At 45.9% G+C, this 26,512-nt stretch overlaps 1 protein-coding gene across 1 annotated transcript in view; it reads right to left on the bottom strand.

Annotated features, from left to right (window-relative positions):
• Window positions 1–226: 226 nt before the first annotated feature.
• The window catches only part of htr2aa (5-hydroxytryptamine (serotonin) receptor 2A, genome duplicate a), a 109,050-nt gene continuing 82,764 nt past the window's right edge, over window positions 227–26,512 (bottom strand). The window contains exon 3 of the mRNA XM_056289918.1: window positions 227–1,086. Within this exon, the coding sequence (XP_056145893.1) occupies window positions 227–1,086 (860 nt within the window). The remainder of the gene's footprint in view (window positions 1,087–26,512) is intronic.

Genomic DNA, 26,512 nt, shown 5'->3' on the forward strand with positions numbered 1-26,512 from the left:
TGTCTCCCCTCCCTGAAATCTACATTTCCCTCCTTTTCATGGGCTTCCTAAACCGCCAGTGTTCACTGGCAGGCACTTTGTGTTCAACACACAGCTTCCTTAGTCCCATGTGACGACAACAGTTTATAAAATCACTGTTATCTTTTCTGCTGCTTGAAAGGGCAGTGAGGCAAGATTGTTTCACCTCAGGAATATACTATATCCCACAGCATCAACCACATTACATTCACACACAGCTCTCATCCTTATCTCCCTGGCTCTTGTCCAGCTGGGACTTATCCCTCACCAGCCCGGGTAAAGAATAATCTTTTGCTCCAACACTAGGGTGTGCCTCCCCATTTCGTAATGCCCCAATGTCCGCCAGAGGTAGCTGGGTGGAGTTGTAGGCCAATGGCGGGATGGTGTTGACCAGTATGAGCTGAAGAGGTTTTTTCTCTGGTTGGTAACGGCAACGGATGTAGCGTGAGAATGCTGCTCGGTATGTCTTATTGAACAGCGTGTACACCAGCGGATTGACCGCAGAGGACAGGTACCCAACCCACACAAAAATATTGAGGAGTCCCCCCATGACACCCGGGTCGCAGGCCGTGGGGTTGCACACCACCACCAGGACATTGGTGATGAAAAACGGACACCACATGACCACAAAAAGGAAAAACACCACACCGAGCACCTTGGAGGCCTTCTGTTCATTGCTGATCGATTGCATGGTGCGCCGGCCGAACAGCGTCCCAGAAACGCTCCCACGAATGCGTCCCAGGCTCCCACTCCCACCACCACTTCCCTTCCGGCTTATTGACCGTCTGCAGAGTTTCTCGGAGGACAGCGAGGGCTGGGGTAGAAACCCCAATGTTAGTGTTGTGCTCCACTTGGGCCTGGGAACTAGTTGGTCCAAACAGAGGGTGGCCTCGTTCTGAAGGGCGTTGATGGTCAGGAAGTAGGTGACAACCATGATGGTGAGGGGGATGAAGAAGGCCACAAAAGAGCCCACCAGCACGAAGCTGTCGTCTGTCAGTTGGCAACTGCCATTTTTGAAGACCTTGGAGTGGTCCCTCAGGCCCAATACTGGGATAGGCATGGAAATACCTGCAGAGATGGGCAGGAGAGATAAAAGATGGATAAAAGGGACGGCAATGGGTTAGGCAGGGAAAAACACCATGCTAGGGAATACATAATGAAAAAAGAAGATAATGAGGAAGGGAGGAGGAAAGCGAGAGAGAGCGAGACAGGGACAGAGAAGATGGAGAAGAAGCGAATGGAGGAGGAAAGAGAAAGCGGACTGAAGGGATGGGAGAGAGGGGAAGGCCGGTACATGGGAGAATGATTTAGAAGTTGAAATGGAGAGCAAGTTACATTTTAAAACAAAACAGCCCCTGGGAATTAGATAAATATTTGGATGCTTATGTGTTTAGGATAGATAACTTGAATTACAAAGGCTCAAGATATTACATTCCTTTTTTCACAGGCGATAGAGTAATAGCATCTCATTATAAATCCCACTAATCTCCATTATACCAACAAATTTTGTGAATGCAAAAATCTAAACAATTTAGCACTACATTACAAATAGCATAGCTGATATTAATAATCAGACAGAAAATGAGTAACTCATGGATCGTGTGGTATTACAGAAAACATTGTTTAGGAGTGACATAATACCGAGAAATGAGAAAAAAATCAATCAATCAATCAATCAATCAATCAATAAAATCTTACTTTACTCAGACACATGGGTCCATGTTTAAAAAAAGTAACTGAACATTTAAATAAAAGTTAAATCTATTTTGATGTTTACATATATCTGTATACGCATATGAGGATATATATTACAGGTTTATTTCCAAAATGTAATCCATTTTAGAGAAAAACATTAAGCTTATTCTGTCTAATATTTCAAACCTGAATTTAGAATGAAGAATATACACAATTTGGTAATTATTGAAACACATATCAAATTCAAAATTTAATTTAATGAAATATTTTCTGGCACATGATACAAATCCTCCACACCAGACTCGACAAATTAAAACAAACAACCATCCAAAAAAAGAACCACAATATAGTTATTAAAATCACAATAAGCTCACAAATAATCACAAATCACATAAATACAACAGTCTCTCAAATACATTAGTCTCACAAATAATCATAGTCACACAATACTCACAATGATAACAACTCAGCTTTACAATTGTATAAAAAGTCCTTTGTTGACCAACATTTATCTAATCTATTTTTAAAAGAATTAACTGAAGGAGCCTGCACTACATCCTCTGGAAGTTCGTTCCATGCTCTTACAGCACAAATTGTAAAGAAGTTTTTTCTCTTTTCAGAGTGACACTTTAATGGGAATAGTTTTAAGGAGTTCCCTCTTAACTCATACCTATTATTCCAAAAATAGATAACATGCTCAGCTGTGAAATCATATATTTTGTGTACAAGCTTATAGACTTCAGTTGTGTCTCCTGTATACTAGAGTTGGTAGTTGTAAATTTCTTAACCTCTCTTTATATGACATCTGTTTCAGACTTGGGATTAGTTTAGTAGCTCTTCTCTGAACCTTCTCAAATTTTTCTATATATTTTACTTTATAATTTTTGTTTAAATCATTGACACCCTTGGTGATTTGCAGTCAATTTTGCCAGCATCTGAGCCTTTCCAATCCCAAATGGCCCTTCAAAATAAAATCACCATTGCTGTTTACATCAGCATGTTCTTCACCACCCAACAATAAAAAAACCTGAACCTAGGTTTACACTGTTGTCAAGTCAAGTCAATTTTATTTGTATAGCCTATTAGCACAAATGACAAATTTGCCTCAGTGGGCGTTACAGCAATACAACATCCTGTCCTTAGACCTTCGCATCGTATAAGGAACAACGCCCTATAAAAACCCTTCAACAGGGAGAAAAAACAGGAAGAAACCTCAGGGACAGCAACAGCGCAGGGATCTCTCTCCCAAGATGGACAACATGCAATGGGTGTTGTGTTTACACAATTTACAGAATACAACATTGAAAGAGTATAACAGAATTATAATGGAATTATAAGATATATGAAGAATATGATGAGGAGGATCCCAAGCAGTGTCCAGATGCCACCGGAACAGCCCAGGACCCGAGCCACATGACCACCATCACCATGGAGACCTGACAGGAGGACAGACTACACAGGCACATAGGGGAGACTCATATCACGCCATTCACATACACGGGAGAAGAGACAAGAAAAAACATTAGCCACACATCGGAGTGAGAAAAGGATATAACATTGAAACAGGACATGAATTTATAAGATAAATAAAAAAAACACTTGGGGTCAGCCTGTAAATTCATACAGACTACCTCCACTGCTTCATCAACTGGAACGCATGTGAAGAGAGACGTAACATTGTAAGTGACCATTACGGGATGACCTCACCCTTAGCAATAGGACCACCCTTAACACTGACCAAGTGTGTCTTCAGTCCATCAACTTCACATACAGGGAGCAGTACTATAGGCAGAGGCATGCGTGTACTATGGGTTTCCCAGTCTCACCTGTAGTTGTCAACTTGTGTACGGAGGAAATGGAAAAGAGGGCTCTGATGTTGTATCCAGGGATACCACCTAGCAATTGGTTCAGTTTTGTGGATGACACCTGGGTGTTTGTCAAAGCCACGAAGACACCAAACAAGTGCACCAGCCAATCGAAGAGAGGAGAAGGACAACAGCTGCCTAAGCGTAAACCAGTGGCGATTCCGGTTGTGGCGGGAGTGTCGGAACAGTTGAGACACATATTTTCCAACACCGCATCTCAGTTGCTTTCAAACCCCAAAACACGCTGTGCCAGAAATTGGTCCAACCCAAGGATCAGGTCCTCCGGCACAAACAGAGCAATACAGTGTACACTGTTAAGTGCCAGGACTGCCGTGACTTGTACATCGGGGAAACCAAATAGACCCTGGCCAAGAGGATGGCACAACACAGAAGAGCTAAGACATCAGGCCAGGACTCCGCAGTCTAGACCCATCTACAGGCCAGTGGCCACTCTTTCAAGGATGAAGATGTGCACATCCTGGATAGGGAGGAACACTGGTTTGAACGGGGAGTCAAAGAAGTCATCTATGTGAAGAGGGAACGACCGTCCCTGAACCTGGGGGTGTGGGGGCTAAGAGTACATCTGTCACCATTTTACAATGCTGTGATTGCAATTATTCCCTAATCCTCTGTGAATAGTACACATGGCGATTGTAATTGTAGTTAATGGTCATGGAAATTTGCATATGAAACTGATCGTTGGTTTCAGTCGCTATGCAACTGTATTGTTTATAGAGGAATTATTTGTTATCAAACACTGGGGATGGGCACACAGCCTGGCTGCAGGAAGAACGTTACTCGACTGTTTATTACCGTCTTGGCTTGGTATGAAGACGGCTAGCGAACTTCCGATATGTCACAACGGTTTGATTTTAGTTTTAAAATGTTTTCCGCCTACTAAAACAGCTTGTCACCCAGTGATAAGACCAGTTATGCTACGAAATTAAGCTTGGTGAATGGGATATGTCTTGGAGACCCATACGCTTTAAGTGCAGGTCAGTGGATTAATGACGAGACAAAATGGCCCAGTCTTCAATGGCCAAATATGAACAGTGCAAAAAAATGAAGTCAAAAAGGTGTACTGTGAAACAAATCATTTAATGCAGTAATATACTGGCATTGCCTGTAGTTGTATCTTACATTAAAACTGAATGTTGAATTAATCTCAATAATAAGTTTTTTTTTTACAGTAAGTATGCATCTTGTAAAAAAAATTTATTACCTCATGTCACTGCTGCTGTACCTGCACATAAACATATGACTAATAAAAACCTTGAAATTTATCTTTGACTCTACATGATGGAAAATGTAGATTATAATTTCATGGATCCTTTATCAAAACATTGACAAGTTATTTTCTAGGGACTATACATTTACAAAGGTTTGTTAAATGCTGCACACACTGTTAGGGTTTGCACCCGACCCCAAGAGCAAAAACACAGAAGGCACAATATAGCGGGACCAACAGGCTAATTTATTGAAGAGAAAACTCAGGAAGTCCACTCTCACCAGGAAACGCGAAGTCCACCTTTAAGCCGGGAACCGTGGAGTCGCCCTTTAATCCGGGAACAGTGGAGTCGGCCCTTAATCCAGGCAGGAGGGGGGGGGGGTAAACAGGAGGATACCAAAGGAGAACGGAAAATCACAGCAACGCTGGAGTGAAGAAATCCTCTTCGTAAACGGAAAGCAGCGCACAGGGGAAGGGGAGCAACGAGGAAGGTCCAACAGAGAAATCTCCAGGGAAGATCCAGGTAAGTAAACAAACTTCGATGAGCAGGACAAGCACTCTCCCAGGGAACGGCACGAACTGGCAACAAGCTGAGAGTGACACAGCCAGATATAGGGAGGTGATTGCCAACAGGTGAGTGGAGGGGTAACGAGGAAACAGGCATCAGGTGGAGTTGGCAGAGCTCCGGGTACGCTTACACTGCAGAGCGGGTGTGGAGCGGGGAGACGTTGAGCCTTGGCCAAGGTTACACTGCAGAGCGGGTGTGGAGCGGCGAGACGTAACAGTACCCCCCCCCCCTCTACGGGAGCCACCTGGCGACTGACCTGGCGCCCCCGGGTGGGCACGGTAGAAGTCGGCGAGGAGAGAGGGATCCATAATGAGCTTCCGCGAAATCCAACTGCGCTCCTCAGGTCCATAACCTGCCCAGTCCGCGAGATACTGGAACCCGCGGCCGCAGCGCCGGACTTTAAGCAGCCGGCGGACCTTCCATTGAGGATGACCATCTACAAATTCCGGAGGCGGAGGCTCAGGAACCGGGGGCATAAGAGGACTGCTGGAGACGGGCTTAACTCGAGAGACGTGGAAGACAGGATGAATGTGCATGGAGGAAGGCAGCTTCAGCCGAACAGCTGCCGGGCTCAGGACTTTCTGGACTTCAAAAGGACCAATGAAGCGGGGCGAGAGTTTCTTGTCGGTTGTCTGGAGGGGAACGTCCTTCGTGGACAGCCAGACCCTCTGTCCCTTCTTGTACTCCGGCGCAGGGGTACGTCGCCGGTCAGCCCCTCTGCGAGCGCGCTCCCTAGCCTTGAGCAGTGCTGTCCGGATGGTCCTCCAGACACGCTGACAGCGTCGCAAGTGGAGCTGTACGGAGGGAACGGCCACTTCATCCTGCTGTGGGTCGAACAGGGGAGGTTGATACCCCAGGGATGCCTCGAATGGAGAAAGTCCAGATGCAGAGCTGACCAGGGAATTGGTGGCGTACTCTACCCACGGTAGGTAGTCACTCCAGGTGGAGGGCTTGCTGTTACATACACAACGCAACGCTGTCTCCATGCTCTGGTTTGCCCTCTCGGTCTGACCATTTGTTTGGGGGTGGTAGCCCGAAGACAGACTTACTGTGGCTCCGATGCCTTTACAAAATGCACGCCACACTTGTGAGGTGAACTGAGGACCTCTATCGGAGACTACATCTGATGGCAGGCCATGAAGCCGGAAGACATGTTGCATCAAGAGGTCCGCGGTCTCAGCAGCCGAAGGAAGTTTGGGAAGGGCTATCAGATGGACGCCCTTGCTGAAACGGTCTATGACGGTGAGAACCAGTGTTTCCCCGAGAAGGTGGTAGTCCGGAAACGAAATCCAAAGCCACGTGAGACCAGGGGCGGCTAGGAATAGGGAGTGGCTGCAACAGACCAGATGGCGCCTGGTGAGAGGCCTTGCTGCGGGCGCAAACAGTGCAGGCCGCTACAAAGCTCTTGACATCCTCCCGCATAGTTGGCCACCAGAAGCGCCGAGCGATGAACGACTGGGTACGACTAACTCCTGGGTGACAGGAGAAACGACTACTATGACCCCACTGAAGAACTCGAGACCGAACAGCATCTGGGACGAAGAGGCGACGGGGTGGCACGTTACTCGGAGCGGGTTGAGCACGTTGGGCAGTGCGAACAGCCGACTCAAGACCAAAAGTGACCACACCGACCACTCTAGCCGCAGGGAGGATGGGTTCAGGCTCTTCAAACGCGCCTTCCTTCGGGTGTAGCCGAGACAGGATGTCAGCCTTTACGTTGCGTGTCCCAGGACGGTAAGTCAGAACATAGTTGAAACGACTAAGGAAGCCAGCCCACCGAGCCTGACGACTGTTGAGACGTTTGGCTGCCCTCAGGTGAGTCAAGTTCTTGTGGTCCGTCCAGATGAGAAACGGGTGCTCAGCGCCCTCGAGCCAGTGGCGCCATTCCTCCAGAGCAGCCACTACAGCCAGTAACTCCCGGTTTCCAACGTCATAATTCTGCTCGGCCGGCAGAAATCGGCGGGAGAAAAAGGCGCAAGGATGGAGTTTCTGGTCCTCAGCCGACCGCTGGGAGAGCACCCCCCCTACGCCTGAATCCGAGGCATCAACCTCTACCACGAATTGTCTCTTGGGGTCAGGATGGAGCAGCACTGGGGCCGAGGTGAACCTTGTCTTGAGGACTTGGAAAGCAGAGCTGGCAGCAGGAGACCAGATGAAGGGTTTGGCTGGGGAGGTCAACGCAGTAAGCGGTTCTGCCAGCTGGCTGTAGTTGCGAATGAATCTCCGGTAGAAATTTGCGAACCCTAGAAAACTCTGCAGCTCCTTACGGTTGGTAGGTTCCGGCCAGTCCACCACTGTCTGGACCTTGCGGGGATCTGCTCTGGTCCGTCCCTTCTCTACGATGAATCCCAAGTAATCCACAGAGGGGGAGTGAAACAGGCACTTCTCCGCCTTGACGTAGAGTTGGTTCTGGAGGAGGCGCTCCAGTACCCTGCGAACATGCTGGACGTGTTCCTCAAGAGACTGGGAGAAAATGAGGATGTCGTCCAGGTAAACGACGACAAACACATCCAACATGTCACGGAGTACGTCGTTCATAAACGCCTGAAACACTGCTGGTGCGTTTGTGAGTCCGAACGGCATCACCAAGTACTCATGTGGCCTCGGGGTGTTTTGAAGGCGGTCTTCCACTCATCGCCTTCCCTGATTCGCACGAGGTGGTAAGCGCTCCTCAGGTCTAGCTTGGTGAAGATGGTCGCCTGTGAGAGAGGCTCAAAAGTCGAACTCATAAGTGGAAGCGGGTACTTGTTCTTAATGGTGATTGCGTTCAGTTGCCGGTAGTCAATACAAGGTCGAAGTCCCCCGTCCTTCTTCTTCACAAAAAGAACCCTGCAGCAACAGAGGAAGACGAGGGCTTGATGAGACCTGCAGCAAGGGACTCGGTGATGTACTCATCCATGGCCGCCTTCTCAGGGAGTGACAAGTTGTAGAGGCGGCTACTGGGAAGAGTAGTCCCAGGACGGAGATCAATGGCGCAATCATACGGGCGGTGAGGCGGGAGTGACTTAGCACGGGTCTTGCTAAATACCTCACCAAGGTCATGATACACAGGGGGCACGGAGGAGAGATCAGGAGGCAGGGGAGTAGGCGAGCTCAAAGGCGTAGCACTAGGAGCTGCACGAAGGCATTGGGCATGGCAAGTAGAGCCCCATCCAAGGACTGTGCCTGTGGACCAAGAGATGTGGGGTTCATGGTGTCTGAGCCAGGGGCGTCCCAAGATAACTGGATTAAGCGGGGAACGTATGATGTAAAATTGCATTGTCTCGGTGTGGTTACCTGCAACGGTGAGAGTAACGGGGACGGTCCGCTGTGTGATACAGGCTAATCTCCGGTCATCCAAGGCAAACGCATCAATGGGGGTCCCAAGAGACTCAAGGGGAATGTCTGCCTGCGAGGCAAAGTCAAGGTCCATAAAACTATCATCTGCTCCGGAATCAATCAGGGCTCCAAGGGAAAGTCTCTGGCCCGCCCAGACTAAAGCAATAGGAACAAGATGGCCGCGAGATTCGGACCCACGGGAGAAGGAAAGGCGGCTTACTAGGATCTCCCTTGGTCCTGGTAAGCCTAATCTTTTGGCCGTGAGGGACAGTCGCGGAGTCGGTGCCCCTTAAGACCACAGTACAGGCAAAGACCTGCCTTGAATCGGCTCTCCCGTTCAGCAGGAGTAAGTCTAGCACGTCCTACCTCCATCCGCTCTTCTACATCCCCAGGTGGCGTTGTCGCGAAAGAGTCAGAGGAGGGATTGGCCGGGGAAACGGGAACAGCGGTTCGGTCTGACGCAGAGGTAGTTCTGGGATTGAAGGAAGTTCCACGCAAGGCCTTCTCACGCTTTCTCTCCCGGATACGTCCATCAATGCGGATAGCGAGAGCAATGAGGTCATCCAGAGATGAGGGTTCTTCTCGGGTAGCAAGTTGATCCTTCACCGCCTCGCTCAATCCTCTACGAAAAGTGGCACGCAGGGCCTGGTCATTCCATCCGCTCTCAGCGGCAGCCAGGCGGAAGTCGACGGAGTAATCTGTGACGCTGGCGCCGCCCTGCTGGATGTTATTCAGTCGTGAGTCAGAATCCCGACCGCTTACCGGATGGTGGAAAACCTTACGTAGCTCTGCGACAAAGTCTCTATAAGAGTTACAGTAGCTGGCCCCCATGGACCAAGAAGACGTAGCCCACTGCGCTGCTCGACCACTGAGCAGGTTGGTCACGTAAGCGATCTTAACATCACTGGAGAACACGGTGGGCTGGTGTGTGAAAACAAGCTCACACTGCATAATGAAGGTAGAGCAAGTTTCAAAGTTACCGTCAAATGGGCGTGGACTGGTAATGATGGTTCCACGGGGTAAATAAACAGGAACCGGAGGATCTACTGGAGCGGCGGCCACAGGGGGCGCACTTGCTGGCGGTACAGGCTGGTTCAGCTGCTGGTTGGCAAGAGCTGCTGAAATGGTCTGCAGTTGTTGCATGATCTCTGCCTGCTGACTCGCCATCGCCGCCTGCTGGACAGCTAAAGCTTCCACAGAAGCTTGCAGGGGTTGAACTTGAGACTGGAGACCCTGCACAGCAACCGAAGCCTCTTGTAATTGCTGGGAATGGGCGTTGGTAATCTGAATTTGTTTTACTAGGGCTGCTTGCACCGGATTGGCTGTGGGTGTGCCGTCTGTGCTGGCTGGGGTCGTCATGGCCAGTTCGTACTGTTAGGGTTTGCACCCGACCCCAAGAGCACAAACACAGAAGGCACAATATAGCGGGACCAACAGGCTAATTTATTGAAGAGAAAACTCAGGAAGTCCACTCTCACCAGGAAACGCGAAGTCCACCTTTAAGCCGGGAACCGTGGAGTCGCCCTTTAATCCGGGAACAGTGGAGTCGGCCCTTAATCCAGGCAGGAGGGGGGGGGGGTAAACAGGAGGATACCAAAGGAGAACGGAAAATCACAGCAACGCTGGAGTGAAGAAATCCTCTTCGTAAACGGAAAGCAGCGCACAGGGGAAGGGGAGCAACGAGGAAGGTCCAACAGAGAAATCTCCAGGGAAGATCCAGGTAAGTAAACAAATTTCGATGAGCAGGACAAGCACAAGTACTCTCCCAGGGAACGGCACGAACTGGCAACAAGCTGAGAGTGACACAGCCAGATATAGGGAGGTGATTGCCAACAGGTGAGTGGAGGGGTAACGAGGAAACAGGCATCAGGTGGAGTTGGCAGAGCTCCGGGTACGCTTACACTGCAGAGCGGGTGTGGAGCGGGGAGACGTTGAGCCTTGGCCAAGGTTACACTGCAGAGCGGGTGTGGAGCGGCGAGACGTAACACACACAATCACCATGTCATCTAAGAGGTCTACAGGTGTGAGTGGAATAACAGTTGTCAGAATTTTGAAATTCTTCCATCTACCTATTACTCTTTCAATGTGTATTCTCAAGTTAGACAAACTTCTTGATGTTTCCACTTCTCGGGCAGAGAGCTGCTTTTTACCTTTGGTAAAGTGAGGGATTCTAAGGGTGGCACCACGTACGGCAAGCTCATCTCTGATGGTAAAACCACGATCTGCTAGTATTTCATCATTTACTTCTAGGTCATCAAATCCAGACTCAGCTGTAAGTTGTTTATCAGAAACACACCCACCCCAACCTGCGGACAGAAAAGTAATGGCTCCTGCAGGTGACATGCCAACCAAATACTTAGCTGTGTTGTGGCTCTTATAATTCGAATATGTTTGGGCTCTGGAGGTTAGATTCTTGGGTCTATTAATAAAAATTTCAGTGTAGTCAATAATACATCTGCAAATCATGTATTTAGCTTTAAAACATTTTGGCATATTCCTTAATATTGCATGCTTGCTTGGTCACTTGAGAGGTTTCAAAACCTGAGACATAACAGGGAGCCAACTTCTCAAAATTTTAGAGATGTCACATTTGGTAACATTACATCTGAATGCAATATCCTTGTTGCTGAGCCCTAATCGGAGTTTCATCAGGATAGCCAATAGATAGTCCTCCAGGGTCAGAGAGTCACGCACAACCTCTATACTGTCTTTAACTGTTTGGAGCAACCACTCAAAAAGGATACTGGTCAGACCTGTGAAAAACAGAACCTGTGCTGCTTTGCATTTGATAGAGCTAAAGGAAAACTGTGTGTTCTTGAGTGTTGCTTTTAGTTGTTCATTCTCGGCTTTGAGTTTGTTGATGTCCACACGCAGGTTGTCACATTCGGTAGAGGGTTGGCTGTACTTCTGTTTGAGGTCATCATGGAGAGCCTTCGGGACTGTGGCTTCTGAAAAAGAGATTAGATATAAAGATAAACAGAAATTTCACAGTCCTATTTTTCATATCTGGGAAATGGCTACACTCTGGGTGATCATTCAGATTGTGCCAAACAGAATCATGGTCAAATACTTTTTCACAACAAATATATAAACAGGACAACCTGCTTAATCCTGGTAGTGACTGTCCTACTATATAAATAGTTAAGATGTTAGAAGTTCTAACCAGTGCAAGGACCAGCAACAGGCTCTATTCCACAATCATTTGGGGGAAAGGGAAGTGCGTGTGGATTCCGATGCAGCCTCATCAACAACTTCTGTGGACTGATGTCCATTGTCTGGCCGTCTGTAGGAGGTTTCATCCCTTCTTCTTTTTCTCTCATATCTAATACACACAGAAGAGAGCAGGCAGTTAGTACAAAGCAGTTAATTTACTCAGTTGACCACAGGTTTATCACAACCTCAATTCAAGTCAGTGGAAATCACATAGCACGCCTCAAAGGGCTTCATGAGATAATGTAGACATAACAGAAACTATCAGGCCTAACAGATAATCTTGACAAAAATATAGCTACATTAAAGTACTCACCATTTCTTCTCTGCACTTCGAGTCATGCTATGTCGAGTCATGCTGGGTGATCACAGTGAACAACAAACCACAAGGAAGTGACCATATTTACCTCTCATGTTTTGCATCGCCTTTGCTGGACTGGGTTGAGTAGAAGACAGGCGGGACAAAGTTAGGACTGTCAAAGTCCTCAGATGCCTCTCCTGTACAAATAAAGTGTATTCCAGTGACTTACAGTAACCTTAACACACCAAAACAGGTAATTGGCCTACCATTACTACGTTAATAGTTACTAGCAACACAACTTTAGCAAAACTGAACCAAGGTACATTAGCTTCTAAGCTAGTTCAGCTGAAACTTGAACATAATTACTCTGTTGCTTGCAAACATTGTTAGTTATATATACACAGGACTCAGTAATTACATTATTTAACGTTTGTTGTTCTAAGTTAAAATGAGTGATGTAACGTTATGGCAGATTAGACTGTTAGCTGAGGCCTAACGTTAACTTACCTGTTATGAAGTGATCACTGCTAATGCGGGCATTTTTAATTAGTTCCTCGCTCCAATCGCTTCTTCTGATTGCTTGCAACCAAAGACGTCTCCGGTTAGCCTTAAAAGGGGTGCGAGTTGACGGAATTCGGTAAAACTTGAGCGTTTTGTTTGTTAAAACGATTCTGGCAACCGACTGCACAACACGACATGATGATGCCATTCGCTTCCTTACTGCAGCCGACATGCGCAGTAGAACCCGAGTGACGTCAGCATGACGTAGACCGATAGTTCCTCTATATGGGTGGAGATACCTGCAGTCAGTTGACTGAAGAAGTCACTTAGATGAGTGATTGAAACGTTTCTCCTGATAAATATTGTGTCCAGATGAACTGATTCAACTTTCTGGGATATTTATCTTGTTGCTTTGTTATGAAAGGGAAAAAAGCCCCTTGGCTCTCTTTGTGAGTTGAAGCTGTTGCCGAAATTCAAAAAGTTCCCTGGTGCTGCTTTAAACTCCCTATGATCTGCCTTCTCCCTCCACATTTTGCTGCTGAAGAGGCTGAAGACCTTCTGCAGAAGATGTGATACTAATCGCTATACGTCAGTAACCACTAAAATGAACTACAAAAACGTTCATGATTTGGATATTCATGGATTAGATATTAGGTATGCCATAGAAAGTATCAATAAAACTTTTTTTTTTTGCATGAAAATCTTGAGGGGTGCAATTTTAGCCTCAAGTCCATCACAATTTTTCCAGTTTCCTAGCAGAAATAACTCATTTATGTTTGTATTTGTCATACTGTTGGCAGTTTTGAGTAAACATACAAATTAATGTGGATATCTTATCTTTGTAAAGAAAAGACGGTATGAAGAAAAAGGCATGAAAGATAAGCATAAATGTGCAAACATGGCACAAAGCACACAGTGAGACTCGATCTGATAAAATGCCTCCATGCTGTTCTGGCTCTCATTGCAATCAGACAGTCACCCACAAATGAGTGTCGTCACATTCGTGAAACCGAAGCCTAAACATGTTTTCGTTTGGTAAGGCAGGGTAAGATAGCCTTAACAATGCTACCTTCCCCATACACCCCTGCACCCCTGCCATCGCAGTGGGAGCCGGGTATTAAGAGATAAACCGTGCAATGTTCCCTCGGCATGAAACCTGCGCTGCTTCTCCCTGCTGGCTCATAACATTTAGGAGAACTAGCTGAAAGGGAGAAGGAGGTAGAGAGAGTGATAGAGAGAGCAGGGAGACAGAGCAGGAAAGATGGACGGAAAGATAGGTACAAGGTTAGTGGAAAAAGAGAAAGGGGAGGTGGAGGGAGGAAGAAAGATGGAGAGACAGCCTGGAGCATGGGAAAGAGAGATGGGGGGGGGGTAGGACAGATATATGTAGAAACAGAGAGTGAGGGAGTGGACAGATAGTGTGCCGTAAGTCTGGTGCCATAAGATCATCCAGCCCACCAGTTACAGGCACCAAAATAGCCTCGGGGACCTGGGGAGCGCAACCTATCTCCAGCAAAGGTTTTGAGAAAAGGGTGGGGTTGGGAGTGGGGAGGTTTGTGGGTGTCAGGAGATAAACACACTGAACAGGTTGCCAGGCCCTGGCCTGTTAGAGTGATTTATGATATATATATACTTAGCACAAAAAGTAAGGACATTTGTGTTTGGTAGTTTATTTCTTTGTTCTAACAATGCTTCTTGGCAATAAATCTCTTCCGTTGGAAAGCCTGTTTATTTCCCTTTTAAATGGCGCCACATTTGTAAGGGACATGCATTTGTGGGATGAGCAGCAGAGCTGAGCATGTGGGTTGCTCCCATGAAAAATTTGCCAAATCTTCTCTGCCAATGCCAAACAGCTTATTTTGCTGTTGCTATTGACTTTTGTTGTGAGCTTCTGGTACCCCAGGTGCTGACAATCAGCTGCCTGATATAAGATTTATTGCCAAGAAGCATTGTTACAACAAATAAATAATCTACCAAACACAAATTTCTTTACTTTTTGTGCTAAGTTTATATATCTTATTCATGCATACGGCATTAGTGTATCACATCTTCATGACGGACAACGAAACTCACTTTTCTCCTCATTGCCCTAGTCCTCATCTTTTAAGTGTCTTTTAATGCAGTGAACTTAACCCTGTATTCAGAGCAGTGAGCTTTGTGACCACACGGCTTATTTGTTTGATTCCTCAGACCGGTCTAAGAGTAAAAACTCCTCTCCAGCTACTGTGCTAAAGTGCTGCTGGTACTCAATGGATGACAGTAATATGAGTGGTATTTGACTGGGGTGTGTGTGTGTGTACTGTATGGTATAAATGCAATCCGTCTACCCTTCTCCAGTCTTAAATCCGGGACTGGATTGTGTTCTTGTTCCCGTGATAACTGAGTTAAAGATGGGCGATTCTGTTTCAACACTAAGACACTGTTGGGGAACTTGGCAGCACTGGAAGATTTGGGGTTGTCACAAATATCCTCCTACACCATCACCAGTCTACTCCTTATTTCTCCTGCAGGGGTTTAGCTGAGCCGAGCCCAGTTTACTTTGGTTTACTTTTTAGTCAAGCTTCAGTTTGTTTAGTTAAGTTCAAATCAGATTAGTTAGGTTTAGCTTATTGGGAAATGCTTAAAAAAACACAAGACATGTAATAAAAAGACAGTCAAATATCCATATACTTTTTTAGTGTCAGACACAAATGTTGATAAACTGTTAATTCTAAGAGGAACTTGCCAGAGAAGTAAAATTTTGAGCTTAACAATAATATGTTTTCATCATCCTTCTATCTTTTATCTTGCTTGAAATGATGTAATTAATCATTTAATCAATAACGTGTAAAGTTTGGTTTTGGATGCACATTTTTCTTCTTCTTTTGACTTGTTCCCTGTTTCTCAGGGGTCACCACAGCGGATTTTTGCCCTCCATAGCTTTCTGTCTGATGCATCCCTCTCCCACAGTCCAACCCTCCTCATGTCCTCCCCTCTCTGGTCCCTTCATCTTTTCCTTGGTCTTCCTCTTTTTCTTTTGCCAGGTATTTCCAGGTCCAATACCTTCTTTCCTATATAGTCTATGCCTCCGCTCTGTACATGTCCAAACCATCTCAATCTTGTCTCTCTCAACTTCTCATCCATTCCTCTGATCTTGAACGTAGCTCTCACTTCTTCATTTCTCTTCCGGTCTTTTCTAGACACTCCCAAGGACCAACGCAGCATGTTCACCTGTGCTACCTGTGACGTAGATTGTTGTCACTGCTTCCATACCATAGAACAAATTTCCCTTAGGCTATGCTAGTTGTCCTTAATAAGATAAGGTTATCAGTGCTGATTGTGGTCATAATGCATCCTGCCCAGCTGCTGTAATGTTTAATGAATATGACCCCAGAAGTCAAGACACTTCACAGCGATGGCAGGCAATTAAAGATTCGCTGAAAATAGATGGTAGATGGAGGTAGTGGCGTCGGTTGACGTGCATCAAAAAAGTTGCTCTTATTCATTCCAATATAAAATCCTGACACTGGAGGAGTGTTGCCTTGTGTCGGCAAGCATCTACTTGATGTGCCCCAACTGCTCGGTACAGTGTCTCCAACAACAGACTCACATTTTCTTTGAGAAAAGGGTTTTAGAGCAGTGTCAAAACAACACTTTTCATATCTGACATGCCTCGGCTGCCTTTTCCTGTCTGTGCTACAGGTGGCACGTGAAGTGAGTCATTTGCCTCGCCACTCTGCTTCTGCACCAGTGTGTGTTTGGCTGTGATCACTATTTTATGTGAAAATGAAAGACAGAGTGAATGTGGGCGTCCGGGTGGCATGGTGGTCTATTCCGTTGCCTACCAACATGGGCATCAGCAGTTTGAATCTCCGTGTTACCTCCAGCTTGGTCGGGCGTCCCTACAGACACAATTGGCTGTGTCTATGGGTGGGAAGCCGGATGTGGGTATATGTCCTGGTGGCATATACTACTAGAGGAGGCACTAGTGCCTCCTCTGACTGGTCGGTTGGGGTGCCTGTTCGGGGGGGGGGGGACTGGGGGAATAGCGTGATCCTCCCACCCGTTATGTTCCCCTGGTGAAACTCCTCACTGTCAGGTGAAAAGAAGTGGCTGGCGACTCCACATGTATCTGAGCAGGCATGTGGTAGTCTGCAGCCCTCCTCGGACCAGGAGAGGGGGTGGAGCAGTGATTGGGATGGCTCTGAAGAGTGGGGTAATTGGCCGGATAAAATTGGCAAGAAAAAAAAGGGGGGGGCGTGAACTGGAGTGGGAGGATGGAGAGATAAGGGGTTACTTTGAGATTAACCTCAGCCAAGATGATTTTGAAATGCCTTGTCAAATTCTCTTTCATTCTCATTTGTATCTGCTTACTCATACCTTCTCTCATTTTTACATTTGACTACTTTTAGAAGTTTTGTTGTTTTACGCTTCATGCAATCTAAGGGTGTGTCCCTAAGGCATTACCCATATTATGTCTCCTCCACTCATTCATTAGTAGCTTCTCTTCCCTGTCTGTGTCACCATGTTACCTGCTCTGTGTGTGTATGTGTGTGTGTGTGTGTGTGTGTGTGTGTGTGTGTGTGTGTGTGTGTGTGTGTGTGTGTGTGTGTGTGTGTGTGTGCGTGTGTTTGTGCGTGCACATGCATGAGTATGCATATTTTAAGTTGCAACCCTGAAGACTGACATGCAAAAATATTTAGTGCCTATAATACAATAGCTAATTATTAGTCAAGAGGCCGTTGTGGTCGCTAATTTTAATGGTTTTTGTCTAATTTATATATGCTAATTTAGCAGGTAAATAGCAAGTTTGAGGAAGAAGCAAATCTGCTGTGGCAAAAAAGTAAATATGTCAGAACAAATGCAAAATATAACTTTACCAACACATACTCATCCATAACTAAAAGCCAGGTTCAACGACAAAAACAAAGAGAATTTTAATGATTGTAACTTCAACAGTGTTCAACAGAGAGGGAGAGACAGACAGAAACAAGGGGAGATAGAGAAATGGAGACAATCGTAAATAAAGACTGCCAACAGATAGTGTCAAAGACGGAGAAAAACACACGTTCCAAGCAGGGCCAGTCCTATGCTATTCTGGGCCGGGGAGCAACCATCGCTCACCGCCGCCCCCCCCCCCCAAAAAAAAACCCACAGGCATGCATGACCGTGACAACACCCATAAAGCCTAGGCCTATGCACGCACGCATACACCACACAGCTGTGTGTGGGGTGAGCACAGGCTACCAGAAGAAACAACCAATTCAAAATAATGTCAACCACAGGACACAATTACAAGCAACCATGCCACAGCGGGCTATTGTAAAGTCCTCCTCATTATCTTACCTTAAAACTTTACGCGTCGTTTCTTGACCGCTGCAAGTGTTGCAATTGTGTCATTGTAATCCACCTGTCTTGCCACACGGTTCTCGATGGACAACACAGCCAACGCAGACAGTCTTTCTTGGGACATCGTTGATCTCAAATATGTCTTGATCAATTTCAATTTGCTGAAAGAGCGCTCTGCACTTGCGACTGAGAATGGAATTGTAAGAAACACCTGACAAGCGGCAGTAGTGTTCGGAAATGCCGTTTTCATGTCTCTCTCAACTAAAAAATCCAGCACTTCAGAGGTTTTTTTTACATCAGCTGGGAGCAGACGTGACAAAAATCCAAATTCACTGTCCAGTTCTCCACCATCAATCCCCCCCACAAACTCCGCGAGCTCTTCACAGGCCTCTCTGTGGTTGTCAGTCAGGTTAACATTTTTAATGTCCTCCAAAACGTGGAAAAGATGATTGCACTGACTCAAATATGAAAAACGCTCTTCTGTCTCAGTTATCACTGTGTCGATCAAGCAGTTGAAAAAGCTCACTCTAAACTTTTCCTCCCCTGTCAAAGGCTCATCGACTGACATTTCACCGGGAAGTCGTTTTCGGTGTCGCGTACGATATTCAGGGAAAGCCGGTGGAACATCAATATTCTCTGCAAGTTCTTTTGCTTTTTCAACAGCATCTTTTCTTACAACCAGATTTGTTTCCAGATATTTTTTTGGTTAGTAGAACCGAATTTCACATCTTCACCATAGGCTATACTAACTCATGGGGTAGCGGGGTGACGACACAACTTCTGATACATTTTTGAAAATGAATCGTTATCAGCCAATAGGGAAACTGCCAGGAGGAGCAACATACAGGGCCTCTTTGCACTGCTGAGACACACAATTAACAATCACTGCACTTACAGCAGAATCAGTGCAGAAAGGTTTTTTTTTTTTTCTGGGGCCCCCTCCAGACCTGGGCCCGGTGCAGTTGCTCCCGTTGCTACCCCCGCAGAACCGGCCCTGGTCACAAGAATGAGAGAGCAATAGAGGGAGAACATTTTTATTTGCTTTTTCCTCTTGTCTGCATTGCATAGGGTTGAATCAGTGTTTTTGATTCAGGTGACATGGATTACCAGCAGAAATCACAGGCTTGCCTGGGTTCTGTGTTCTTAAAATAAGCCTCCAAGCATCCATCATCCTGACTCATACAGAATTTTAAAAACCAAAGCAACTTTAGTAAAGCAATAGCCCTGATGGGAGGGTGCAGGCCCGCCAAACTTTGGATTAGATGAAGTGTGTCTAAAGAATGGATGAATCAACACTTACAAACTGTCATTGGCCCCTGCCTCACAAAAAGAGGAAGTGTCTCCACTGAAAGACTCGTTGACCTGTGTTGACCTGTGAATGATTTCTAAGTTTTAGTTGTGAAGGACCTCACGAATCTGACTTCTAACCTACTCACTCGCAGACTGCTATCTGGTCAGTTTGGAGTGGGGGGGGGTGCATTGAAACATATGTTGTTGGTAGATGTTGGAAGATTATCCATTGTTGTTGTTGTTTTAGTTTTTTTGATTAACATTTGTAAGAATTTTCGCAAAATGTTTTTTTCCACACCACCTCCACATTATTCTTTCTTTTTTTTGGACCTCCTCCCTTTTTTTTCTACCCAATTGTACTTGGCCAGGTGGCATGGTGGCGAAGTGGTTAGCGTTGTCGCCTCACAGCAAGACGGTCCTCGGTTCAAACCCCGGGGTAGTCCAACCTTGGGGGTCATTCCAGGTCGTCCTCTGTGTGGAGTTTGCATGTTCTCTCCATGTCTGCGTGGGTTTCCTCCGGGTGCTCCGGTTTCCTCCCACAGTCCAAAAACATGTAGGTCAGGTAAATCGGCCATACTAAATTGTCCCTAGGTGTGAACGTGTGTGTGTGTGTGCGCGTGTGTGGTGGCCCTGTGATAGACTGGTGACCTGTCCAGGGTGTCTCCCCGCCTGCTGCCCAATGACTGCTGGGATAGGCTCCAGCATCCCTGCGACCCTGAGAGCAGGATAAACCGTTTGGACAATGGCTGGATGTACTTGGCCAATTACCCCACACTTCCAAGCCATCCCGGTCACTGCCCACTCCCTCTGCCAATCTGGGGAGGACTGCAGACTACCACATGCCTCCTCTGATACATGTGGAGTCGCCAGCCACTTCTTTTCACCTGACAGTGAGGCGTTTCACCAGGGGGACGTAACACGTGGGAGGATCATGCTATTCCCCCAGTTACCCCTCCATCCAGAACGACCAGAAGAGGCACTAGTGCAGTGACCAGGACACATATCCACATCCGGTTTCCCACCTTCAGACACAGGCAATTGTGTCTGTCGGGATGCCCAACCAAGCCGGAGGTAACATGGGGATTCGAACCACCGATTCGTGTGTTGGTAGGCAATGGAATACACCGCCATGCCACCCGGATGCCCCACATTATTCTTTCTAAGCCTCTCCCTCATATTCTCTCTCTTGGCATCGTCTATGCGGTTTCCTTTCACAGAAATGCCATCGACAGAGATACAGGTGAGACACTGAGATTTAGAGTTGGACATTTTTGTTTTGTCTTGTTTTGTGATCTGAAAAAAAAGACAAACGCCTGCTCGTGGAGCTGCAGGATCAGTATGAGCTGAAGGATTAGTGCAGGATGTAATAATGGCACTGTGGGATATCTGCACCATACCAGATGTGGTGTCATCGGATTTGATGTGAGCGTAAATCCAGTAATTGAATACTGGCATCACCACGTCTTCCCCCTGGCATGTTCTGGCTACGGTGAAGGCAGTTATCGCCACACGGTAATCAAAAGGTGCCGAATAATCAGGAAATGAGCATGGTTTGAAACCATCCTTTGCAATAGTTTCTTTACCTGCTCGGCACGTCCCACCCTGCTATGGAAGAGCACCATATGACACTGTGTGCCCTTGTTTTCACTGTGACATTCGATTAAAAAGAATCGAATCATAATAAAAACAAAATTAAGAAGGTGGCACGTGAATGACATTTCACGTGTCTCTCCAAGCCCCCACAGAGAAAAGTCGGAGGCAGTGTTTGCCTCTGACTGCTACAGGTTTCAGAGTCTGTCATCTCTATCTGTGGCTCCAGGCAGCACAAAGATCATATTTCCTGTTTGACACCCTGCTGGGGGCAGCAGGTCATGCATGAAGCAACTCTAACTGCGGTTAATTCAAAATGGTGCTCTTCAAAAAAAGTTCCAATGATTTTGGTGGCATTGATAGATGATGATGGATGGAACAATTTGGCTGGGAGATACAGCTGAACCCAAGAAATACTGCTCCAGAGGGTCAGACATGAAACCTCTGTCATGCTTATCAGCCTCAGCCCTCTGTATTAGTCAGAATTCACTATCCCTGCTTGAGCACTCGCTTTCCCTTGGGACAGCTTAGTCTGTTCATGTCATCAGTGCTGATACACACACACGTCATCAGCAGCAGCAGCGGTCACTCGGGGTTGAGTATAACTGTCCTCCTTCCAGGTCCTTGTGGGTATCTTTGCAGGAGGACGCCTGTGCATAACAGCTTTTTACATGGAGTGGCTGATGTGTCTGCAGCCACCACATGGTCCTTCGCAGGGGGTGGCCAGAGTCCAACAGCATGGAGAACCAAGATGATTGGGGACCACCCTCTGTTGCAGCCTTCACCCACCTTCACTGTTGTTGTGACCTGGAGACATCTTCCACCAGTTCCGCCATTGAGATCTTTGTTGGATTGCACTTTGTCTGGAACCTCCCCCTTGACCTATTTGCCCAGGGTGACCCTTGGGATCATTAGTACATGCAAGCTTGTCCACCACGGCAAGGTGGTGATCCAGGAGAAAGTTACACACACACACACACACACACACACACACACACACACACACACACACACACACACACGTATATGTATGCACACATAAAAAAAAAGAAAGTTTCAGTTACAGTCATGCATTTAAACACTGGTTCAGAGCCAGTACGGGTCTGCATGCATTTTTCCAGGGGAAATGAAACATAATCCAGTCACTGCTAGTGTCATGTTTTACCAGCTGAGCTACAAACACCCATAAAGTAAGTGTTTTGTCTATTGCTCTCCCCTCCCCATATCCCTCCACTTGGATTTTAGTTTTGTGCTGTTTTTATTGCATTTTTTCTTGTTCCCTTTTGTTTTGCACCTTCTTTTCTTTCAGTTCTGGCTCACTGCTTATTTTATCATCCTCCTTGTAATGCATGCACATTGTGATGCTTGTGTATGTGAGAATACTTGTCTGCCTGAATATGTGTGTGTGTGTTTGTGTGTGTGTGTGTGTGTGTGTGTGTGTGTGTGTGTGTGTGTGTGTGTGTGTGTGTGTGTGTGTGTGTGTGTGTGTGTGTGTGTGTGTGTGTGGCAGTTAATTTGCATGAAGGAGAGACAGCTCAGCCTTTTCCAACACCTCCAAGCCACATTCCTCTTTGGTTTAAAACTGTTAACTGGTGGTTAGCTGGTTTAAACACCTCCAAGATGCAGTATGTACTGGAGAGTTTTAACCTAATTACAATTAGCTGTCATAAGATATACAAAATAAATTGTCATCATTACTAACATTGGTGGCAGGGGAGTCAAGATCGCAGCGAATAAATGCTATACATATACACTTCTTCTTCTAATAGTACATGGCAAGTGGCGTGTGGTTTTGTGCACTGAATAATGTGTTAATTATCACATTTTACAGTCCATCCATCCATGCATTATCCAAACCGCTTATCCTGCTCTCAGGGTCGTGGGGATGTTGGAGCCTATCCCAGCAGTCATTTGGCGGCAGGCAGGGAGACACCCTGGACAGGCCGCCAGGCCATCACCGGGCCGACACACACACACACACATTCCCACCTAGGGACAATTTAGTATGGCCGTTTCACCTGACCTACATGTCTTTGGACTGTGGGAGGAAACCGAACACCCGGAGGAAACCCATGCAGACACGGGGAGAACATGCAAACTCCACACAGAGGATGACCCAGGATGACCCCCAAGGTTGGACTACCCCGGGACTCAAATCCAGGACCTTCTTGCTGTGAGGTGACTGCGCTAACCACTGCACCACCTGCCACCCATTCTACAGTCTACATACTAAAAGCATTTAAAGTATTTTTTTTCTTCATTTTATTTCAAACGTGCCTGCTGCTGGGCATCCGGGTGGCGTGGTGGTCTATTCCGTTGCTTACCAATATGGGGATCGCTGGTTTGAATTCCCTTGTTACCTCCGGCTTAGCCAGGCGTCCCAACAGACACAACTGGCCATGTCTGCGGGTGGGAAGCCGGATGTGAGTATGTGTCCTGGTTGCTGCACTAGCACTTCCTCTGGTCGATTGGGGTGTCTGTTCGGGGTGGGGGGGAACTGGGGGGGAATAGTGTGATCCTCCCATTGTGCTATATTCCCCTGGTGAAACTCCTCACTGTCAGGTGAAAAGAAGCGGCTGGTGACTCCACATGTATTGGAGGCAGCATGTGGTAGTCTGCAGCCCTCCCCGGATTGGTAGAGGGGTGGAGCAGCAACCAGGACGGTTCAGAAGATTGGAGTATTTGGCCAGATACAACTGGGAGAAAAAGGGGAAAAAAGCCAAAAACCCCAAAAACAAAACATGGCTGCTGCTTCATTGTTGGCCATATTGTTATGCAACTATTTCCTCTGTCTAGTCATTTCAATGGACATGACAAAGGCACAGAGAATTTTGGGGCAGTTTTGATTGTTTAGTGACCACAAGCTCTATACATGCATATTTTAATCTATGTAGTATACCACATTGCCATACTAACATCACACCTACTAATAGTGTGTATGCACAAATTACACATTGCTTTGAAGTTCGGAGGCAGGAGGAATCAGGTGTGACTCATTTAGTCAACGAGACTCATCTATGTTTGATAAACCTTTCCATCTTCACAAGATGATGGAAAAGAGAGACTCATTCCTTGACTTTCCAATGTGCCAGAAAAGGAACCATTGACTGAGTGCCAGACTTGTTAGCTTACTACTGTTGGGTTTGCATTTTCAAAGTATACATGGTCCACCTGACCACCACCCCTTGCTGCTTCTTCTCTCCGCTTGTTCCCCCTTTCTCAGGGGGGTCACCACAGCGGATTTTATAGTTTCCATCGGTTCCCTGGGAGGGCACAGCACCACTACCCCTTGCTTATTGCATTTCATTTTAGTGCCTGAACTATGTCACACAGCAACTCTTGTGGTCAACACTGTGATTTCAATAAGTTCATTCCATGTGGTCTTATGCTGCCATAATAATAATTTTAAAAAAAAACCCAAAAAACACACAGTTTCGTCAACGTTTAAAACTGGAGAAGGGGAAATTAAATATTTGTAAGAAAAATGGCTCATAGAGGCTGAAAAACTTTAGTCAAGTCAATTACAAATTTGCCTCTGTGGCCTTACAGCAACACAATATCCTGTCCTTAGACCCTTGCATCGAATAAGGAATGACTCCCTAAAAAACCTTTTAACAGAGAGAAAAAAAAATAGGAAGAAACCTCATGGAGAGCAATAGAGGAGGGCTCTCTCTCCCAAGACAGACAATGTGCAATGTTGTGTGTACAAAATAAAACACAATTTACAGAACATAACATTTAAAGAGGATAACAGAATTATAATGGAATTATAAGATATATGACGAATATGATGAGGAGGACACCAAGCAGTGTTGAGATGCCACCAGAACAGCCCAGGACCTGAGCCATGTGACCGCCATCACCATGTACATCTGACAGGAGGACGGACTACACATGCACACAGGGGAGACTCACATCACACCATTCACATACACGGGAGAAGAGACAAGAAAAGATATGTCACACATCAGAGAGAGAGAGAAGGATATAAAATTGAAATAGGATAACAAAATTGAATGGATTCATAAAATATATAAAAAAATGTGATAAGGAGGAGGCCAAGCAGTGCCCAAGTGGCAATCACCATCAACATAGAGACCTGGTAGGGGGGAGACTCACTTCACATCATTCACATACACGAGAGATGAGAAAGGAGAAGACATCATTCAGAGAGAGAGAGAAAAGTCATGTGAGAGGAGAGAACAGTTTGCAATATTCAATTATCTATACTCTATAATCTTGTAGGCAGAACAGTACTTGATAAATTCATTGAGACAGAAACTGACCCACCATGCAGTACAGGTCATGAAGTACTCAATTTAAAGGCAACTAATTGTAGGTTATGGCAAAAAAGACGAGTTTTAAATTTGGATTTAAAGGACTCAACCCTCTGATTGTCTGATGGCAGCAGGCAGGTTATTCCACAAGAATGGGGCCTGATAGGAAAAGGCCCTGCCACCAGCTGACTTCTTTTTAACTTTGGGTACACACAGTAGCCCTGTATTTTTAGAGCAGAGAGCTCAAGATGGAATGTACGGTTTAAGGAGATCAGACAGTTATGATGGGGCAAGCCCATTTAGGATTTCATATGTCAGCAGAAGCACCTTTAAGTCTGATCTAACATGGATAGGAAGCCAAGAATTGGTGTAATATGGTCAAATTTTCTAGTTTTAGTTAGGGTTCTAGCTGCAGTATTTTGAATCATCTTATAACTTTTAGTACTAGCATGTGGCAGACCTGAAAACAGAACATTACAGTAATCAAGTCTGGATGAAACAAATGCATATATTAGAGTCTCTGCGTCAGCCAAGGACAGGAAAGACCAAATTTTGGCTATGTTACGTAAGTGAAAAAAGGCAGTCTTGGTGATTTCTTTAATCTTCTTCAAATGTAACACCAAAATTATGGCTGCCACACTTTGTGAAATCATAGAGTTGTTGATTGTTATTGTTACTTGATCAAATTGGTGTCTGTGTCTAGCAGGGCCAATGACCAGCATCTCAGTTTTATCTGAATTTAAAATCAGGAAATTTAGTGGTATCCAATCTTTCACAGCAGCCAAGCAGGTATCTAAATTAGTCATTTGAGTATCATCAGCCTTTATAGGCACATACAGCTGAGTATCATCTGCATAGAAATGGAAATTTATTCCATAACTGCGTATAATTTGTCCAAGAAGTGAAATATAAAGAGAGAAAAGTAGCAGGCCAAGAACTGAGCCCTGAGGTATGCCATATTTAATGTCAGAGAATTTCAATGTAATATTATAACAGATTCACTAGTGGGTGAAAAGACTTTTGTGCTAGGCTTTGCTTATTTTACTGACAGGAACAGTCAACAATGAAAAACAAGGTTTGAAGGAAACCATTTGAGATGAGTTTATTCCACCTTATTGAGTCAGCTTTCATTATATTCATGTTTAAAGCCCTGCAGTGTATTCAGAAATGTTTCAAACATTGATTCACTCTGAGCATGCTTGCTCTTTTTTACAGCATTATCTCTGCTTCGCATTTACAGTTTCCAAACATTTAAGCTAGCCAGTTGATAAATATAACCATATTTTTCTTCGGCTGGCCACTGATCAGTTTGAGGTTTACTGC

This window comes from Lampris incognitus, chromosome 11 (assembly GCF_029633865.1).
Source record: "Lampris incognitus isolate fLamInc1 chromosome 11, fLamInc1.hap2, whole genome shotgun sequence".
Lineage (NCBI taxonomy): Eukaryota > Metazoa > Chordata > Actinopteri > Lampriformes > Lampridae > Lampris > Lampris incognitus.